At 39.6% G+C, this 22,589-nt stretch overlaps 1 protein-coding gene across 5 annotated transcripts in view; it reads right to left on the reverse strand.

Moving 5' to 3' along the window:
• LOC134302352 (receptor-type tyrosine-protein phosphatase mu-like) overlaps positions 1-22,589 on the reverse strand; it is a 207,439-nt gene that overhangs the window by 40,306 nt on the left and 144,544 nt on the right. For 3 of the 5 annotated variants that reach the window (XR_010007520.1, XM_062987426.1, XM_062987425.1), the window contains exons 12-18: positions 18,972-19,248; positions 17,038-17,074; positions 16,441-16,515; positions 14,584-14,719; positions 8,463-8,492; positions 2,173-2,324; positions 434-508 (exon numbers count right to left, since the gene is read on the reverse strand). Coding sequence is in view for 4 of the 5 variants with exons in the window: in XM_062987426.1 (XP_062843496.1) it covers positions 434-508; positions 2,173-2,324; positions 8,463-8,492; positions 14,584-14,719; positions 16,441-16,515; positions 17,038-17,074; positions 18,972-19,248 (782 nt within the window). In the remaining variant the exon portion in view is untranslated. The remainder of the gene's footprint in view (positions 1-433; positions 509-2,172; positions 2,325-8,462; positions 8,493-14,583; positions 14,720-16,440; positions 16,516-17,037; positions 17,075-18,971; positions 19,249-22,589) is intronic. The other 2 variants (XM_062987428.1, XM_062987427.1) reach the window with 1 other exon arrangement.

Consider the following 22,589-nt stretch of genomic DNA (forward strand, 5'->3'; position numbering starts at 1 on the left):
AAAGAATTCAATAGTTGGATAGTCAGTAGTCAATAGTTCAAGAGTTATAATTACAATTCACCTCCTATTACAATAAATAGAAGCAAATAAACAATTCAATCAAATCATTTTAGCCACGACTGCCTTATATACCACTTTAGTAAGTTAGTACAGGTAGTAGAAAATACTTGTTGGTCATCAAAGTAATCCATGAGATTTTAAGATTTACAGTATTTAGCAGGTGTCTTTATTCAAAACGACTTATTCAAAAAGCAATTCAGGATTAAGGCTCTTGCTCTGGGACCCAACTGTGGCAATTTGGCAGTGGTGGAGCTTGAACCAGCAACTTCCCAATCAAATCAAATCTCATGTACATTTCATTATAAGCCTGGTCACTGATAAGTCATAAAACACTAAAGTTAAAGCTGTGCTATGGTGTAGCTACTTCTCTTACCTGGGTAATATTGGTTGGGAAGAGTTGAGCTAAGAGTGTTTGTCTTCACGGTAAGGGAACAGGGAGAAGAACCAGCTACAGGACAAGAAAAAGTCGTTATTGGCATGAATACACATTATTTTGATGTTAAAAAAGAAACATAATGTGTTTTATGGGAAATAGACTGAACCACCTGTACTGTAAAATTTTACTGTAAAATTAAGTATTAAACATTTTGCAAAGATGGTACAAGAGTAGATCAAATAATTTACTACAATTTCCTAATAGCAAATGTAGGATACACTGTACCTGTTCTTATCTCTGGGGTGGTACCTTTAAAGGTCTTTCTTACCTTTACAATGCTCTAACTTCAACATTACACTACACAAAATACCTTCAATATTTTACAAGCACACGTCCTGCACCCTTAAATGTGCAGTAATACACACTAAAGGTACAAAGAACTTAACCTTAGGAGTTCCACCCAGCAGCAAGATAAAAAAACATTTCAGTCCAAAAAGTGAAGATAAAGATGTTTTTAATATAAAAAGTAAACACACTTTTAAAAGGAGACCACAGGATGATTAAAAGTTTTGTAGTAAAAAAGGCAACATATTGTTGGCACTAATGGAGCATTAATTTAGTGCATGAATGGTGCTGCTAATGAGAACCAGCGGGACAGGTTCACTGCAGGTTTAATCTTTTCATTCATGTGCATACGCCATGGACATACACGTTCAAGCCTAAATATCTCAGAATCTGTTGTATAGACCACTAAGTATTGGGACACCCCTTCAGATTAGTGAAATCGTGTGTTTCAGCAATGACATTTGCTAACAGGTGTAATAAATCAATTATATAAAGAAGAGCCAGTGGCCTGCACAAGGGCCCTGACCTCAGCTACAGTGTAGAGCTTTGGAAAGACCTGGAACATCAACTGAGGTTTTCTTGACCAATATCAGTGCCCAGCCATAAAAATGCTCTTATGACTGTATGGGCTAAATTCCCTCACAGATACTTTAAAGTCGAATGAGAAGCCTTCTTAGAACACTAGCTGTTGTTATAGCTGAAAAGATCACATAGAAATCAGTCAATTTTAATATAATTTGTTTTTGAAATGGGATGCCCAACAAGCTCATGGTAAGATGTCCAAATACTTTTGGCCATATAGAAATATGAGCATTTCACCCCAATTACTATTAACTATATTAATAACACTGATTTACCAAAAAGAATTATTTTGTTGCATGCAGCACCCAATGAAGCTTCACTGTACATTTAGCTGGTTTGAGAGATAAGTTCAGTTGTCTTGTATATAAATGACCTCCCATGTCTGCACGGGTCCAAACACATGCAAGTGAGGTGATTGGAGATACAAAATTGTCTTTTGACATTAAAGTTGTAAACTGATGAATCTTGTGTAACCAGTAACTACCTGTCCTGTCATGAATGTAACCAAAGTGTGTAAAACATGATGTTAAAATACTAATAAATAAATAAATAAATATATAGATGACCAGCAATAAACTACTGTGAGTTCATGCCTGGTCAGATGTGAGATCTATCCCGGCTTACCATTCCAGTCTGGGTTTGTGTTGGCAGAGCTTAACCCACTAAACAAAGCCTGAGTCGGTGTCAACGGATCGATTAAGCTGTCCAAAGCTTCCACACAGACGGTTATCTGAGGAGACGTCTGAGGGACAGAGGTGAAGCATCAGGTGACCGTGTGTGTGCACATGCTTTAATAAGACTGGACTCACAGCGGCTGTTCAGGTTGTGGGTGTCCATGAAAGATAGGGCTTCATCACAGTTGGTGCCCTGCTCTGTGTAGCTCTTGTCCATCGAGTTTACCATCACGGTCATCTCTTGCCGAGTGCTGTTTAGCGTCTCCTTGCGCTTCTTAGCCAGTTTTCTATGTGAAAGAAGATGACAGTGAAATACAAAAGTATCTGAATTATAAAACAGGTCTACTCTAATAAAATTAGCTGGATTTTAAAATACCTTAATCTTTCAACTGATCCATATGTGTATTATGATTGAAAGATAAATAATTCTTAGAAAATGGGAACCATCAGGTATACCATCTACGCAAGAATGGCAAAGCGAGCTGGCAAAAGTCACAGCTTTTGAGTGGATGTCATTTAGTCTGATTTACTAAAAAATGTGGTTAAAGATAATTAAGTTACCTAGAGTGGGGGGAAAGATAGAACCAGATAATTGAATGCCACGTAGTGGGGAGTTCTTCATTATACTGCATTTGGTAGATGACACGCCTGTGGGGAGCGGCTTTAAAACATTAAGGTTTTTCTTTTGTAGGTTTGCAGTAGGTTTAATAGATGTTCGTGTGTGTGTGTGTATAAGCATGCATGTGTGTTTCTATGTTTTCCATTTGGTCTTCTCTTAAACATATTATTCCAAACTATTATAATTTTTGACCTTTTTTTTTTAGTTTATTTTTTACTTAAATCTTCACACTTTGTTATATATGTCATGTATCTGCTAAAGTGTCTTGTTTTACACTGAGAAATAAAAAGAAAAAAAATCAATAAAGTATAAATCATAAACAAATATGAGTATGAGTAGAATTATATGTTCATAATGGATGCCCAATATCCCCCTGCCTCTCCATATTAGCAAATTGAAATGTAAAACCCAAATCTGAAGACAGGGCCTGGACTATCAGAAATAAAGGCTGGGCACCAACTTCAAACAAACTATCATGATGAAGAAAGCAAATCCTCAAATACGGCAAAACTGACAGAAATGTCATTTAGCCTCAGTACAACAGCCTAAAGAAACATAGAACTAATTATATTCTTTATTTATTTATTAGGATTTTAATGTCATGTTTTACATCCCAATTCACCTCACTTGCATGTCTTTGGACTGTTGGAGGAAACCGGAGCTCCCGCAGGAAACCCACACAGACATGAAAAGAACATGCAAACTTTATACAGAAAGGACCCGGAATGCTCCACCTGGGGATCGACCCCAGGACCTTCTTGCTGTACGACGACAGTGCTACCCACTGAGCCACCGTGCCGCCCCCTAATTATATTACATTTTACAAAAATGTTATATTTCTCTCTAGGTTAAATATAATTACATGTTTTATAGGAAGCTAAGGACTGAAATAGTGCACAATAGTAAAAACAAGCCAAAAGAAGATGTGAGAACTTTTTACAACTGAAAAAGAGACACACACATTCTTTACCCCAAACTAATCAAATTCTAAGCAAATCAACATTAGATTAATCAGAATTGAAGGCATAATGATCTGAGCTTGATTGAAAGGGAGAGACGATAGTGACTATTAAATTCTGATATAATTATAATCAATATCACACCAAGACCCGTGTGGAAATCGAGTCCTTTTGTAATTACAATGGCTAACGCTTTTAAAGCTCTTTTTTCCTCTCTGCACAGCCTGTCAGGTGTTTCAAACGTGTGTATTGATTGACTTGGAAATGAAGGAATGAATGGAATCGTGAGTGTATCAGGTAGCGAATCTCAGCCAAATAGCCACCGCCAGGGAGAAGAAGAGAAGGGAGCCCTAATCGAATTTTGCTCCGGTGGATCCATACCTATCAGACGCTAATTCGGTTTGGCGGCCTTTGTTTTCCACAGGCTCTGCTACATGAGAAAATGCAAATGAGGTAAAACGATCCAGCCAATCTGTGGGAGCTGAATCAGGCCTGAGTTTAGGAGTTTTGGAGGATTTCTCCTGTGGGAGCAGATCATTACAAAATTTAGAAAAGAGGGAAGCGTCACAGCAAACCACAGAATGTGATAATGCTGAAAGTTTATCCTGATGTTGGAGCCGTTAAACACAAAGTATGCCAAGCTAAATTTATGTGCATGTTGGATTGAATATCGAACAAAAATGATGAGGAACTTGCAGTCCTATCTTTGAAACCAGAAGTTCTCTTTACATTCTAGGAGCTGACAATTAAAGGTGTAAACAGGAAAATACACACAGAAACTGGAAGTTTTCTACCTGCCTGTCAAGTACATTAGAGCTACAATGAGTGTCAGGTTTGCATTAGCCAATGACAGGCAATTCAAACATGTCTCTAAAATCCTGGCATTTTTATACTGATATGAAATGAACTAATACATCTTTTAATATTCACAGTGAGAGACAGTAGGAACAGAGCTGCCAGATTTAGGTCGGTACGTCTGCTTATCCATCCCTGTGACCTGTGGCTGTGTTTGACAGGAAGAGGCTAATGAAGAATGCCTGGCATGCCGTATTCCGCTTTCCATCCTGTTTATTTCATTTAGCGTACGCCACAGCCATATGGTGACACTTCCCCCGCAGCCTAGATCTGACGCCGCCACATGAGCCTAATAAATGAACAGTCACCGCACAAAACAATATCACACGAACGATGCTGTTGTAACGTTTACTGTGATTTTACACAAAGCTAAAAACATTCCTTTAATAATCAGAGAAATAAAACAAGTCTTATGGTGACCAGTTGTGGTGAGTGAGCATCTGTAATGTGACGTAACTGAGAACTTAATCAGTTCCTGGTAAAAGCAGCACCTATTTTATTCATGTTAAACTCTTTTCTCGTGTCTCTTCGTCCCATCTTTATGCGTGTGTAGTAAATGAGGGGAAAATGCGAGGTTAGCAGCATGAGGCACGCAGATCTGCTCGTGTTTACTTGGCAGCGGGGGGCAGCGGGAGCTCTGTGAGATGGGGGAACGCTCTATGCAGTGGCGCGTGCAGGGTAACGCTCACCAAATTAATCACTCTCCCATTCATAGCTCATTTACAAAGAGCAGAGGCTTCATTGTACTGCACAGCACAAATGAGGTGTACAAGCAATGCCAGGAAAAATTCTAATTTACTGTGTGTCATTCTCAGAATAGGATGGTCATCTGGTTTAAACATGCCCAAAATTAGATTCATTATGATATGCAAATGTAATTTATTATTAATAATAATAATAATAATAGTAACAATAATAATAATAATAGTAATAATAATAATAGTAATAGTAATAATAATAGTAATAATAATAATAATAATAGTAATAGTAATAATAATAATAGTAATAGTAATAATAATAGTAATAATAATAATAATAGTAATAATAATAGTAACAATAATAATAATAATAATAGTAATAATAATAATAATAGTAATAATAATAATAATAGTAATAATAATAATAATATTAACAATAATAATAATAATAATAATAATAATAATAGTAATAATAATAATAATAATAATAATAGTAATAATAATAATAATAGTAATAATAATAATAATATTAACAATAATAATAATAATAATAATAATAATAATAGTAATAATAATAATAGTAATAATAATAATAGTAATAGTAATAATAATAATAGTAACAATAATAATAATAATAATAATAGTAATAATAATAATAATAATAATAGTAATAATAATAATAATATTAACAATAATAATAATAATAATAATAATAATAATAGTAATAATAATAATAATAGTAACAACAATAATAATAATAATAATAGTGTGGGTGTAACATCTGAACATAACAATAGGAGCGTCTACTTAAATGTGGCCATACAGCGCATCAGACGGCCACACGGCTGACAGCAGGGTTTAGGATGCAGATCTAATGATTAAAAATTTTTTGACATTCCTCGCTTTATACTTCTCACTCACTTCCCTTCTTTCTTCTCCTCATCATCAGCATGTTCAGGCTGTCAGTAAAACAAATGCGCTCAGCTTGTTCCAATTAGCATGAAGCACTTTGTGGATTTGTACTGAGCCATGTTCTCTTAATGAAGGTGTTTGAGCTGTGGGCAGCATGCGTTAAACACTCTGCCACTATCAGCAGCAACGCTGCACACATTTTGACAACATTCACTCTGATTAGATCGGACACGATGGGAGGCTGGGTACAAGACCGGCTACAGCAGACGTGTTTCTATACTAGTGTTAACCTTCCTGAACATGGTCACAATGCATAACAATGCATTAACCCGACATGACCGACATCAGAGTAAAAAAGCACATGGATGCAACAACCTTGGATTCATGCATTGTGATATACATTTGTGTATAAAGGTATGTCATGTTTCTCTGATCTGCTCCCACAGAGTGGAATAATGGGGAGTTAGCATTTATGTTAACATTTAACACAGACAAGAAAAAGATTACGCTAAACAGTTAGCAGTAGCTCCAAAGCTAAAACTAAGAGTTTAGCTGTTTGTGCTGGACCTCAGTTTAACTTTGGTCTCCACAATGATTTGTGTATTTTTTGGCCACTATGGGAGCAGATGAATAAAAAAACACTGAAACAAGGCAGGAACACCCTGGACGGTGTGCCAATACATCCTCCTCCCAGACATAATTCAAGGGATCTTCAAAAAGTTTCCACACTTTTATATTTTGGTTGGAGACGGTGAGGTTGGGAGGAGGAGTAATCAGTCGTGTCTGAGAGACTGAGAGACACTTATAGTCTGGATTTAGCTACATCTGATTTCCACCTTTTTGGACGCTCAAAGAAGCTTTAAGGGGAAGAAGATTTTCATGTAATGATGATTGAAAGTAGTGAAAAGCAGTGGTGCATCAGTGGCTACTGCTGATGGCAATAAAAAGTTGGTACGATGCTGGAAAAATGCATCGGAAGAAAAGTGATGTCATTTATTATTGAAATTCTTAATAAATAGAGTTTAAAAAAGTGCGGAAACTTTTTGAAGAACCCTCGTAGATTGCTGCAGCACTTCAGTTTATTTATTTAGTTTTTACTTATATTATGTGGATGTTTTGCCCCCTGCCCCAGTATAAAGATAAACCTGTTTATTATCTGTTATTATATGTTGTCAGGTAGCAACTGCATCTTTATTTTCTGATTAGCATGTTTAGTTCTCCACTGTAATGAATTGGTCACTACTGACTGTTTAAGTCCTCCTGTTCCAGGCAAAATTTCAGTTTTGAGACGGATTGTAAGTTTTTTTTTATCTGATCTTTAAAGAAAAGGAAAAAAAGCCAAGGTGAAGGAGACTGCTGTGTCAATCTCACTCTCAATTCTGGTAGAAAACTGAAAAAGCAGAAGCTAGAGCTTGGGCGTGATTGGCACACACTCGACGTGGGTGCATTTCTGCCAGCGTTCCAGCTCGGGAAGCTTCTAGCTATCAGGCGTAATGGGCCGGATAAGTTTCAGTGAGCTCTCGAAGCGGCGGGCATCGAGTTGCTTTGGTGCCGAGCTTCTTTTCTCAGCCTCTGAGAGCACTGGGGTTATTCACATGCAGGCAGCAGGGTAAACAACAAACACTGGAGTGCATTCACTCGTCAATCAGCAGCGGCTGACAACAGGCAAATGAGTCCGATCAGCATGCAACGGACATAAGCCATGCAACCACATGAACATAAAGAAATAAATACATACATAAATACATAAATAAATAAAAACAATGAAGAAAACGAGGGAAATATGATCAGTTTTATTATAGTCAGTGATGAGGATGAGAATGGCAGGGGATGGAATGTGATGATGGGCTATTTCTGCTTTTGCCATGCCTGTGGTGACCAGCAGGAAGAGGAAAGATTGGAGCTTCCTTCACCAGTCGGTGACAGGCAGAGTAAAAGAGTTAGCATCCTCAATATGACTGTTAGTATGTTAGTTTATTTCTTAGAATAGAATAGATGGAAAAGATGTCAAGTTATTGTGTTAAGGTCCTTATTAAAAAAAGAAGCATTGCCTTTGTGTAGACAGGCATTTTTGTTTTGATGTGTAAAAATTCACACCTACACAACTACAAATATCAGCGTTTATGCTTGCATTGAGTTTTTATGCACTTAGTGTTAGTGCCAATTTACATAAAACTGATGTGAAATTAAATAAAACCAATTCATAATGACTTATTCTGAGGGTGTATAGTTTATTCTAAGCTTTGAAACAGAATAATTAACATAATAAAATGCCTGTCTGTAGGACCATACTGAAACTAGGTCTAATCATGCAGGGATTAGTCTACAAAGTCTGGCTGAAAAGAGCAAATGAACTAACATTGTACAAAGGTGTTTACTTACAGGTAATAAGTGTAGGAGTGATAGGTTCTTCTGCCGAGTGAGGTGGTGGTGGGGTATAAGCAGTGGAGAGGGGATGGAATGAAAGGAAAGAAAAAGTAAAAAATATTAATGCTTGAAAAAGAGATAACGATGAACAAAAGCAGACATGGTGGCATACGTGTATGAGAGAGAGAAAAAGAGAGAGCGCTTCGGCTTCGTGGTCGAAACGGTACGGCAGAAGGGACCACTGATGCCTACCGAGTCACTATAGCTTCACCTAATACAGTGTATCACAAAAGTGAGTACACCCCTCACATTTCTGCAAATATTTTATTATATCTTTTCATGGGACAACACTATAGAAATAAAACTTGGATATAACTTAGAGTAGTCAGTGTACAGCTTGTATAGCAGTGTAGATTTACTGTCTTCTAAAAATAACTCAACACACAGCCATTAATGTCTAAATAGCTGGCAACATAAGTGAGTACACCCCACAGTGAACATGTCCAAATTGTGCCCAAAGTGTCAATATTTTGTGTGACCACCATTATTATCCAGCACTGCCTTAACCTTCCTGGGCATGGAATTCACCAGAGCTGCACAGGTTGCTACTGGAATCCTCTTCCACTCCTCCATGATGACATCACGGAGCTGGTGGATGTTAGACACCTTGAACTCCTCCACCTTCCACTTGAGGATGCGCCACAGGTGCTCAATTGGGTTTAGTCCATCACCTTTACCTTCAGCTTCCTCAGCAAGGCAGTTGTCATCTTGGAGGTTGTGTTTGGGGTCGTTATCCTGTTGGAAAACTGCCATGAGGCCCAGTTTTCGAAGGGAGGGGATCATGCTCTGTTTCAGAATGTCACAGTACATGTTGGAATTCATGTTTCCCTCAATGAACTGCAGCTCCCCAGTGCCAGCAACACTCATGCAGCCCAAGACCATGATGCTACCTCCACCATGCTTGACTGTAGGCAATATACAGTTGTCTTGGTACTTCTCACCAGGGCGCCGCCACACATGCTGGACACCATCTGAGCCAAACAAGTTTATCTTGGTCTCGTCAGACCACAGGGCATTCCAGTAATCCATGTTCTTGGACTGCTTGTCTTCAGAAAACTGTTTGCGGGCTTTCTTGTGCGTCAGCTTCCTTCTGGGATGACGACCATGCAGACCGAGTTGATGCAGTGTGCGGCGTATGGTCTGAGCACTGACAGGCTGACCTCCCACGTCTTCAACCTCTGCAGCAATGCTGGCAGCACTCATGTGTCTATTTTTTAAAGCCAACCTCTGGATATGACGCCGAACACGTGGACTCAACTTCTTTGGTCGACCCTGGCGAAGCCTGTTCCGAGTGGAACCTGTCCTGGAAAACCGCTGTATGACCTTGGCCACCATGCTGTAGCTCAGTTTCAGGGTGTTAGCAATCTTCTTATAGCCCAGGCCATCTTTGTGGAGAGCAACAATTCTATTTCTCACATCCTCAGAGAGTTCTTTGCCATGAGGTGCCATGTTGAATATCCAGTGGCCAGTATGAGAGAATTGTACCCAAAACACCAAATTTAACAGCCCTGCTCCCCATTTACATCTGGGACCTTGACACATGACACCAGGGAGGGACAACGACACATTTGGGCACAATTTGGACATGTTCACTGTGGGGTGTACTCACTTATGTTGCCAGCTATTTAGACATTAATGGCTGTGTGTTGAGTTATTTTCAGAAGACAGTAAATCTACACTGCTATACAAGTTGTACACTGACTACTCTAAGTTATATCCAAGTTTCATGTCTATAGTGTTGTCTCATGAAAAGATATAATGAAATATTTGCAGAAATGTGAGGGGTGTACTCACTTTTGTGATACACTGTATATGTATACGTTTTATACAAAGGGAACGTGTGAGCAGAACTATTTAGTATGCACAGTATTTAGATGGTAGAATCACCAATTCATTCATTAACTTAGCAAAGGAGAGAAGTAATAAACTTCTTTGTTAGGAAGGTTTTTTTGTATACTGTGGTACATTGAAACTCAGTGTCAGTGGGGTCTGGGAGTGGCATTGAGTTTAAAAGGCGTTGAGTTTCAAGGTATTTTTTACCATAAGGATGTATGGGAAACCTGTTAATGCGTTCTGTGGTCCTGAGGAACTGCATATATTTTAGGCTATGTAAAATAATGGGGGTATTTTTGACACTTATACACTGAAAATAACACAAATATAATATAAAACACTGAATCACAATTGCACAAAGCTTAACGTGACTTACTGCACTACAACTATGTCATAATTTAATACATTGTTACGTTAAGCTTTTTTTTTAACGTTAAGCATTTTAGACTCTCTCAAAAAAAAAACTGATTCTGATTCTCACAATTTCTCAGAAGCTCGAGCTGTAACACAAGTTTAAAAGTGAAAGAGGAGGAAGATCCAGCTGAACAGATACATGTGGAGCTTTCAGAGTGGATTTGACAGTTATTCTGTCCTATATTCACACTTCTATGACGTCTTACTGCTCAAATGAAGCACTGAACAAAGCGGCTGTTCATTGTTCTTTTTTTTTTAAAAAGGTGAACACATTGAGTTTAAGGGTACAAATTCTTAATGAAGGGCGCTGAGTTTAAAAGATTTTGAGTTTAGGGGACGTTGAGTTACATGGTATCACTGTAATTTGTAATGTACTTGTAAAATCCTACTTATTTGGGCACAGGGAAGCTCACCAGCTATAGTAATTTACAAGAATTAACAAGGAAATAGAAAGCCATAACACTTAACTCTATTATACTGATGGCATTAAAAAGTTGGTACGACGCTGGGAGAACTGCATCGGAAGGTGACTGTGTAGAAAAGTGATTTATTTGTTTTTGAAATTCTTAATAGAGTTAAAAAAAAGTGGAAACTTTTTGAAGAACTCTCATATTTGCGAGGTTGTTAAGACTCATTTAACACGTTTGGTGTTGAGGTTCTCCAGTGGCCTGAACATGGCCTGCAACTCAACCTTTGAGAAGAATTGGAATATTGACAGTAAGTCAGGCTGTTTTGTTTAACATGAGTGTCTGATCTAACAAATGCATTCCTGAATAGATGGGCACACCACAGACACACTCCAAAATCTTGTAGAAAGCCTGTCCAGGGGAGCGGAGGCTGTTCAAGCCATGTAAGAAAAGGTGACTATATACAGTATTATGAGCTTGCTGTCAGATGTGTATATACTGTCCAAAAGTCCAAATTAGACACAAAACAATTGGTATAATTAACGTTCCATATCAGTCCTCTGTCCTCATGGGTGTGAACAGTAAGAACACAAAGAAACTGTGTTTTACCACTGAGCCTTTAATTCTGGATTGGCTACGTTAATATCAACAGAACTTTGAGGCTAGATTTAACAGGAGGATTAGCATGTCCTGTCACACTTCCATTCTAATCTAATCCAGTTAATTAAACCAATGGATTCAAACACGGATGTTCATTTGATTAGGCTATACACAGCGGAATTCAATTAAAAATGACTATGCATAATGATCGCGGGCTTAGCCACTGCTCAGACATGACCAGGAGACGTGGTGCTCCGATATGCTAATTCAGAGATAGCTTCTGAACTGTCTAAGAGACATACACTAGGTGACAAATTAAAAGAAATAACCTGAAACACTGAGCAGGACCAGCTAGATCTGATTTTGGATAGACGCGGGGAGAACAGAAAGGACCTGGATTGCTCCACCTGGGTATCGACCCTAGGACATTCTTGCTGTGAGGCTAAGTGCTACCCACCGAGTCACCATGCCACCACTGGGAGAATGTAATTGACTCAGAAAGATTAATGGGGTACAAATGGCAGGCCCTTCAGCCACAAAGACTAACATACATAAAAGGAATACACCAAAAGAAGGATGCCTGTGCAAACGCTAGACCCCTAAAAGGAAGAGGTTTAGTGGCTTTGTAATTCTCTGGTACCTTTTACTGACCTTCCCTGACCTTTATTAGGAAGGTTTAATGTAAATTACTACTTTATTGGGACTGATATGTAATCAATTAAAGTATTATAGAAATATTATGTTATGGCATTTGCTTTTACCAGAATGTAACCTAACTGAACACCCAGGGAGGGTTTTGAAACCATTCGTCATGCAGCGTTCATCACACCATCAAACAGGTAGTATCATTTTTAAAGAACGGTGTTCCATGACTACAGTTCAATACAAATGTAAAATCTATACCAAGGTAAAGATTGTTTTCTATTGTCTTAAATAAACTTCATAGAAATAATAGAACAGGGTGTAGGAGGTCTGTGGGACTGTGGGAATAAGATCATATTCATTCTATTTCTCTGTTCACTAGTTCAGTTCCTCTGTACCTTCACTGGTCCCTGAATGAAACAGCTGCTAATCTTAAACAAATGCAGACAGGACCAGGCAGTGCGTGTCAGTACGCGTGCTGGACGAGTTGAATATTTACTCAGACTCACTCCAGAGGCCCCTGGGTTCTGATAGGGGACCGGGTTAAGCTAACCCGTCACTCTGCCGCACCACAGCTTTCATCCCTATTTTCCTTCTCATCTCCGCTCCCTCATGTTCTCTCTCACAAACTCTCTGTTCCATTTTTTATCACGTCCTACTATAAACTCATTTTCATAGAGCTTAAAAATGTGATTAATTTCTCAGTATCAGCCTGACAATGCAGTGAAGCAGGGGTGAAAAATAAGCAGGAGAACAATCTATTATTAATAGTTCTGCTTTAAACGTCGGGTTTGCTTGCCAGATTGGATTCTTTATGAAGCGACTCTCAGTGAGCGTGTTTACATGCAGATAAACTATCTGATTTTTTAAGAGGAGACGTAAACAGCTCGGACTGATATTAAATCAGGTAAAGATTTCAGAAATTCTTAATCATATTTCATAAAATCTGATAAAGTCACTCCTATTATTGTTAAACAAGCAAGTCTTATTTATATGTTCTACAGTTACACCAGCAAGAAACATTACAGGTAAAAGAATAAAAAGCTTGTCACAGATTGCAACACAAACCAATCAATCATAAACCTTCAAAATAAACAGAAAACCACATTTTTCCTACAATAAGTAAAAAAAGTCATGCATAATGAAATTAATAAATACATATTATTCATGATGAATAATTAGAGTGATATGGGGTTTTACTTACTGTTACTTACCCACCTAGCTATTTAAATATATAGTTGAACTACAGTATATACTCTTTTAAAAGTGAAAAGTTTAATATGCAGCGATGCTACTAAAATAATTACTGATTTACTCATGTATGCACCTGAAACCTACACAGTCATTATGACACCATATTTATTGATGCTTTATTTTTATTTGGCATTCATTAACGTTTTCAGCCCATACCTCTCCCATCTATTCAGCTTGCTATAAATACCAATGCTTATGGAATTGTCATGGCTGTTTGAGTAAACATTAGCTGCTGACATGAATAATTAATTTATTATTATTATTATTAATTCATGATATATTCCTACTATTCCTTAAAGCAGGATGCAGGTCAGACGTGCTTCCAGTTAACTATGTGCATGTTTTATTGAACGAAACTCTGAATTGTTAAAATGTAGAAGAACTGATATGAAGCATAATGACCATGTGCTTGTTTAGGCCTTCATTCGGTCATTGCAGGTAGCAGTTTACATACCGTACGTTAAAAGTGTCAATAATACAGGCTTAATTCACTTTAAGCACTTTAATTCACTTTTCCAGTCAAGTCTGGGTCAAATGACTTTCTTACTGTAATCAAACCGAACTTGTGTGATTTCTGCTTTTTTACCTGTGTAACTGAACCACACTAAGGACGTGAACACACCTGGGGTCTGTTCGAAAACCTAGTGAGCTGCCTTGCTGCCTACCTGGGCAGCTACCTGAGTAGAGACGAATCTAATTCTAAAATGTGTCTCTGTAGAGAGATCACAAGATTTTCGGACAGACCCCCGGTTTTAATTCAAACTGACTCACTATCACAGAAGTGAATGCGCCCATAGAGATAACACGCACCTCCACAGTCACTGATCGACGTTGCTTTTATTTCTATATTTTTTCTTAGACAATTTTTCATTATCATGATGACTATTTTTCATTGACATGATTTGTGTGCGTGACTCTGTGCTTACCGTTTCTTCATGAGGAGGACCACACCGAGGAAGATGATAACAAACAGCAAGATGCCGGCAATCACGCCGGCGATTTTCACAGTGTGGTCGGTCTGTTTCTCCGGCTCCACCGCATTCGGTTTGTGAGTTGCCGACCCTGTAAATGTAAAGAGTCAAAAGTGAAATGTAGGAGTAAGAAAGAACAAAGTAATAACTGGGTTTTCATTTTATTTGGTGAATAAAAGCATGAGTGATAAAATTTGGTGATCACAGCAGCGCTGAACGATTTGCAAACTGTGGTATGACTGTCAAATTAGCTAAACTAAATTAGTGTGAAATGAACATCTGGATGTGGTGTGCTGTAATGAAGTATGACAGAAAATTTATTGTTCTGAAGGACTGACAACCTACAACCTTTGTTTAAAGAAATACGCCAAAATTTATAAACCTCTGCATTATTTAATGCATTTTTAACTTTATATACATTATTTTCATATATGAAGGAATTTCATTCATAGTTTTTTTGTACTGAATGATATAAGTGACAGAAACACATGATTAGATGGCTGCAGCATTTGCCTAAACACTGTTTTTCAGCCCTAAACCCTAATGAGCATCTAGTCGTATCCAATTACCCTGGTTGCACTACGCTTCACCTCTACCGATACAACCCTCCACTGCCGACTGAGGAGCTTCGCAACTGACACACACCCCACGTATGAAGTACAGACTGCATCTTTTCACCTGCACGAGGCGAGTTTATATGCAGATCAGCCTTGAGCACACACAGCCACACCCTAATCAGCAGTGAAGGTCATAATTGCACCAGTTATGAGGAACCCTGGTCCTGCTCCTCCCACCTATAGTCAATCAAACAACAGCCAATCGGATAAGCTGGTTAAAATTTTGTGAAACATTATTGCTTCATCTCTGTTTGTTTTCCATTCATTTCCATTCAGCCACAAAAAACATGTTCGCCCAAAATGCCTACTCACATCTGGCATTTCAATTCTCGTCTGAAGAGTTTTGAATGCCATTGAACTGAGGGCTCTGTGCAGGCCAGACAAGAGATTTTATACCACACAGAAATGTCCATGTGCGCCTTACTTTATATACCAGGGTATTGTCAGGCTGACATACAAAAATGTCCTTCACTATTTTGTTGGCACAAAAAAGAAAGAACAGTATTCTCTAAAATGCCATTGTACACTACAGCACTGAGATTCCTTCACTAAAACTCACTAAAAGTTTTAACTATTAAAAACAGACCATAGTTGACAGTTAGGTCTCTACAATTAGCAAGGAAGCACTTTTATTCACCAAACCCAGATACACTGGAATGTACAGGACTGGAGGTACCACATCTTATGGTAAATTAAGGCTTGTGTGTGTCTAATTCCTTGGCCCAGTGGTTTAGATGGCTAAGGGTGCATTCATATGAGAAGCGACTGTGCCGTTGTTTTCTATGGAGTGAGGTGGTGCTGCCTCCCTGTTGACCCCGCTCAAAGTAGATCTTCTCGCTACCCACCAAGCCATCGTGCCGTTCTTGCATGATTGGGATTGAGGCCAACATACTTTTTAGACAAATCCATCATATTTAGTTCTGTTTTGTTTCTGTATTAGTTAGGCTTGGATGAGTTTGCTTGGACCATCATGATATAAAAGATCTGCTGTCGTGGTGGGAGCTGATGGACGTGTGTACTTGTTTATATCCATCAGTCTGACTGCAGAACCGAAGGTTGATGCTCCGTCAGGGTTTAAGTTCACAGTGCGAGTGTGTATGAGTCTGCATGCGAACATGTCGTCTCACACCCTGTCCGTCTTGTAGATGGGGTGTGATGGGGGTAGTAATAGACGTGGACGGGGGAAATGTCTGACCTGTTAGCTGGCTGTCACCCGCCGCTGGAGCAATGCGAATGTAGGGGGTAGTGAGCTGCGTCACTAAGATAGCGGCTGGCAGGAGGACATCCACGACGACACGCAGCGAGAGAGAGAGAGAGAGAGAGAGAGAGTATGAATAAGACTGAGAGCGTTTAGGCAGTTAAGAATCAAGCTAAAACTTTCACATCATTTAAAACAGAGCAATTTGACCTGTAGGGGCATCATGTTACTCTTTACTTTCTTTGTGTAACGCCCACCGTTGATGACGCAGGCTTGGTTCCCAAAAACTGGTGGAAACGCGGGTCGGTTCTCTACAAAACACCGAGGTTCAAAGAAACCTGAACAGAACCGGTTCGAGAACCAGGGTTCTTTTGCTGGAAAAGCGCTGGGTTGAAATAAAACTTTATTTTAATGCACATATTGTTGGAATGGTTTGTCCAATAAGCTTAAGGTCAGGTGTCCACATACTTAATTAATCACCCAGCTGTAATTTTAATTTAATGAACAGATATATAACAGTAGACGTTATTACTTAGCACTAGTTCACACAGGAGCAATTCTGTAAAATATACTGCTAATATAACACAGTGTTACCTTTTGTGGCTACCCGAACACAGTCTATCTTAGTTTCCTGCGAAAGAAAAAAAGGTGTAAACATGTACACGTTGACATTTTTAATACAACACTTGATTGCAATGCTACGCATACAGTAAAATGTGCATCATGCTAACTCTCCAGTAACACTAGCACTGAAAATTTTTACTATTATAGACTGTGAACAATTACGCAGTTATTCAATTAAAAAAACACATTTTGAGTCACATGAAGCATTTTTCAGCTCTGGCTTAAAAAGAAGTGTGGGACTGGAATAATTATCAGTCTTGAATAGACTGACGCGAGGCTGTGTGGCTAAGTGCCCGTCTACATACATTGATAGCACTAAAACAGTTCTCCGGTCAATTAGCGAACGAGACGCGGCTCTCAGGCTGCGCGCGAAGATACGCCGGCCTTTTAAAGAAAGTACGCGGTGTCGGCGCTGTCAATCCAAACAGCAGCTTTGCTTAAAAGCATGGGCGGAGAGAAGGTGAGCGCAAGACAGAACCAGGAAAAGTGAGAGGCGGTGATATCAAAGGAAGAGAAAAAATACAGGCCTTAATGAAACAGTGTGTTAACATGTCTGGCTGGAGTGTGTACAGTCTGTGTGCTTTCTTTCAATCTGGTAACCCTGCACACTGTGGACACATCACTTACACACCCGCACAACAAACCTGAGCCATCATGACTGTGTGCTTTTAACCTCAGGTGTCTTATGATTGGGTGGGAGGCTTCACAACCTTTATCCATCCATGCATTACTGTAGTTTTAAAGATGCTCTGCGGTGATTGAGGGGTCCAGAGAAAGAGCTTTTAACCGGCCGTACCTGTCTACAATAACAGACCCCACTCAGCACAGACAGGGCCAAAGTGAAGCGATGCTTTGTAAAATACACCAACAGCTAAAAGCTTTTCCACTTGTTTTTATTGTGTCTGTCTGTACATTTAGCTTTGAGCCATTCTGAACCTGCTTCTTCAGATAGCTCCATTAGTAGAGGACATGTAGAGGGCATGGTAGCATTGACTGTGTTACCAGAGGAAAGTTACACCACTGCTGAACACCGCTATACACTTCTGGATAAATTTCTTTTAGTCCGTGAGGAAGATTCGCCCTGTTTCTTCTCTAAAGGCAACATATTTAGGGGAACATATCACTATAGAAGACGTGTCAAACTCAAGGCAAGCGGCCGACCGTGTCATTTTATGTGGCCAGCGAGAGCTTAGAAGGTGTATGATTGTCTTTTAGCAGACACTTTTATTCAAAGTGACTTACAGAACTGTGACAGTATATTGTCTAAGCAATGGAGGACCTCGCTCAAGGGTCCACCAGTGGCAACTTGGCAGTGGTGGGGCTTGAACCATTGACATTTCGATTACTACTCCAGTAACCGCTAGGCTACAACTGCCCTAATTAAAAGGCGGACTAAAGACCCCACCCCTTTTGGTCCAGCAGACTAGAGGCCAATTTTGTCTGCTGCAGGCACTTGCCAATTGTGCCTGCTTGGGGGCGCCCAGCCGACCGGTAGCAAGATGAGATTCAGAATCCTAGAGCTGGTGTGCTAGTGGGACATCTCTCTGCACCACCTGAATGTCGGATTTGATTTATTTTCAAATCTATTATGAAATTATCATTATGGCTGCAACACTTAAACTCAATAAATAGGAAGGCTGTCCATATACTTTTGGCTGTACAGTGTATCAGTGGATTAGAAATAGTTACTTATTCAGTTCAGTTGCCTCTGTCTTTGTGTATTATCACCCTGTTGGGATTAATATTTATATAAGGCAATATATAAACCAATATTTATATAAAAATCAATTACTCTGAAAACATTCATGCACTACATAAGGTACAACATAATGGCACTTAGCAGCCAGTATTAAACCATTAAGGATTTGCCTTTAATTCCCATTTCAGTCTCTAACTGTACCCACCCCATTAGCTGTGCTGACGGCCTGGTAGTAGACACTATAGCTCTTGTGGGGTAGCAGAGGAGCATTCCAGAATCCGTTGTACGTCCTGTTGTCCCCCACAGTAAAAGGTAACGTGGCTGAAATGCCTCCGGAAGGAAATTCTGCAGTGAAGTAGTACTTGGAGTTGAGTGAGCTGGCGTTCTGGTAGTGGACGGGGATCGGGTAACAGCGCAGGATCTCAGCCTCGCCACCTCGTGCTCTCCTGGGCCTCTCGTCTTCCACCACCACCTGATACACACTGTGACAGAGACAGTCAGAAAAAAGAAGAGAAATAGTAACCCGACGCAGTGCAGCACTACAAAGTCTACCAAGTGTACCACGAGATCACGATAAAGCTAAATAAATAGATATGTATATTTCACAGGGAAGATATTTTGAAATGGAGCCCTTTGTTGCAGGGATGAAACCAATTTCGATTGCGGGCTGCGTTCTGTCCGGCATGAACAATGGCCGCCCGTGATCTACAGACGTTCTACGGTCTACAATCCAATCTTGCTGTACTTTCCAATTCCCTTTCATCTTCCCTCTCGGCAGCCTCGAAGACATCACAAGTGTGTTCCATCAGGTGCTTTCTTCAACATGGTGTACTCAATCACATCCAATATTCTAAAGCGCTGCAGCCCGAGAAAACAGCAAAAGTGCTTTCAGCGGGGCCTGCTTGACCTTTAAAAATCTAAGAGCAAACACAGCCAGGACTGAATTAGAGTTATATAAAGCTGTAATGTACATATAATATATAGTGGGAATACCTTCTGTACTGAGACACAAGCAACTTCCCAAATAGCAGGGGTTGTACAGTCATCTAGATGAAAAAAATAGTGGAACTGAATGAACTGCTGTGAACCTACAACCTGACTTTTAAAGGATCATCTTGTTGTTTTAACCCTCTCAAACTTAGACACTAAACAGACTCATAACCCCCCCCCCAATATTAATCACATAGACAAGTACCCGGCTCCCTAATCAGACGGGCTGTTGGATAGAACCGTTAAAATCTACTTCAAAAATCTTCCTGACATATACAATAATTAAAAATAAAAACACTAAAAATGTTTATCAATAATCAGTTGTACCATTATTCAATATAAAAAATAGATTTGTGGGAATATTTGTGAATGGATGCAGGTGCTTTGTTTTTGGTAGTTGATTTCAGGGTTGTACAGTGGGGGAAGTGCCAAGAAAACATCGACTACATAAAAAATAGAGGATTAAAAAGAGCAGATTGAGGGGAAACAAGTATTAACCAGTTTTTTAATGTACTATGTAGTATCGGGCGGCACGGTGGCTAAGTGGGTAGCACTGTCGCCTCACAGCAAGAAGGTCCTGGGTTCGATTCCCAGGTGGGGCAGTCTGGGTCCTTTCTGTGTGGAGTTTGCATGTTCTCCCCGTGCCTGCGTGGGTTTACTCTGGGTGTTCCGGTTTCCTCCCACAGTCCAAAAACATGCAAGTGAGGTAAATTAGAGACACTAAATTGTCCATGACTGTGTTCAAACAAACAAACTATGTAGTATCCACTTTAAATGCATGCCGGGGGTGGCACAATGGCTCGGTGGGTAGCACTGTCGCCTCACAGCAAGAAGGTCCTGGGTTCGATTCCCAGGTGGATCGGTCCGGATCCTTTCTTTTTTTTTTTTTTTTTTTTTTATGCATTTTTTCCCCTTTTTCTCCCTTTTAGTGTGTCCAATTGCCCGATTGCGTCATGCTTCCTCTCCACCAATGCCGATCCTCGCTCTGATTGAGGAGAACAAAGCTAACCCATGCCCCCTCCGACACGTGGGCAGCAGCCGTATGCATTTTGTCACCTACACTCTGACGAGTGCAGTGCAGCTCAGTGTTGTGTACGGAGAGACACACCCTGACAGCACTCTTTTTTCATCTCTGTGCAGGCGCCATCAATCAGCCAGCAGAGGTCGTAATTGCATTAGCTATGAGAGAGTCAGTATCTGGAGTTTATTATCCCACCCCTATCTGAACAACAGGCCAATCGTTGTTCATGTGGCTGCTCAGCCCAGCCGGCAGGCAGAGCTGAGATTCAATACAATGTATGGTTTCAGCGTGTGTTTTACCGCTACGCCACCTGAGCGGTGGTCCGGATCCTTTCTGTGTTGAGTTTTATTACATAGAAGAAGTGGCTTCTGTATGTATTTTTTTTTTCAGGCCGCTCTTATATTTAGGAGTTGATACAGTGGATAATTATGATCCACATTCCTGATTTGGCACAGATTTTACACCAGATGCCCATTCTGACACAACCCTCCTAATTTATTCAGGTCTGAGACTGGCATTCTGAAATAAACACCTCCCAATACTGGCATGTCAGAATTCAAATAAAAAACTTTGCCTTCATAAAACTGAATAAACTTTAGATTAAACTCGTCTGTGTAGATTTTGGGTGAGCCAGTCACTCTGTGGTTAGCATCTAGCAAAATAAATGTTGACGGATGCTAATCTGACCTTTGGGCCGGCTAATCTGTAATAAGTCTGGGTTTGTTTGGACTTGCTTGCAAAAGGTTATCTGTGACTGTAAAGAGCAGGGTATAAATATACTGTAGTTAATGAAATTACCAGATTCCACATCTCTGTGGGGTTAAAGCCGCTCGCTGCCCTTTTCCTCGGCTTTCTCATTAAAAACAAATATGAATCAGCTGAAAAGCCTTTTTTGTGCCTGAAGCGTCGATGCATTACAATACGGTGCGACTCCTATTCTTGCCAAACAGCGCTGTAGGGCGTCTGTAATAAATAACCACGACGCAACAAGCTTTTACACATTCATAAAGATTACAACTTCTGCCTGACTCTGTCGTTGTGTGTAATGTGGCTTTGAGTAGCTTTGATGCATTTGCATCAGTCACAAAGCCTCCTGTTGAGAAACGAAATATGATCTACTGAAATATTTATTCAAGTGAGACTCAGTAAATGAGAAAAGTTCATTAGCACCGGGTTTCACGTCAAGGTTATAGGTCAGAGGTGAAAGAAGGCAAAAGATGGCAGAATAAAAATGATTACAGAATAATAAGTAGAATCACTAGAAGACATTAAGAAAGACGGTGTTAAAGGAGACTGACAGGAAAAGAAGAAAGCGAAGAGAAGAGAGATGGTGGGAGGACGCCGGACACCCTATCAGTCATGCTAAATGAGCAATTATAATAGATGAGGTCCCTGGGAATCATCTTACTAATCACAGTGTCTAGGTTTTAACCAACATATTGATATTTCATGACATGACCAGGCTCAACTTGTACAACCTGACTTGTAAAAGGTCATCTTGTTGTTTTAACCCTCTTAAACATTAAAGACTCAAACCCACCCAATATTAATCACATAGACCAGTACCCGGCTTTCTAATCAGATGGACTGTTGGACAGAACCTTTATATTGGACAGAACCTTTATATTGGGGGGAACCTTGGACAGAACCTTTGTATTGGACAGAACCTTTATATTGGGGGGAACCTTGGACAGAACCTTTGTATTGGGTAGAACCTTTGTATTGGGCAGAACCTTGGACAGAACCTTTATACTGGACAGAACCTTTGTATTGGGCAGAACCTTTGTATTGGGCAGAACCTTGGACAGAACC

This window comes from Trichomycterus rosablanca, chromosome 25 (assembly GCF_030014385.1).
Source record: "Trichomycterus rosablanca isolate fTriRos1 chromosome 25, fTriRos1.hap1, whole genome shotgun sequence".
Taxonomy (NCBI): Eukaryota; Metazoa; Chordata; class Actinopteri; order Siluriformes; family Trichomycteridae; genus Trichomycterus; species Trichomycterus rosablanca.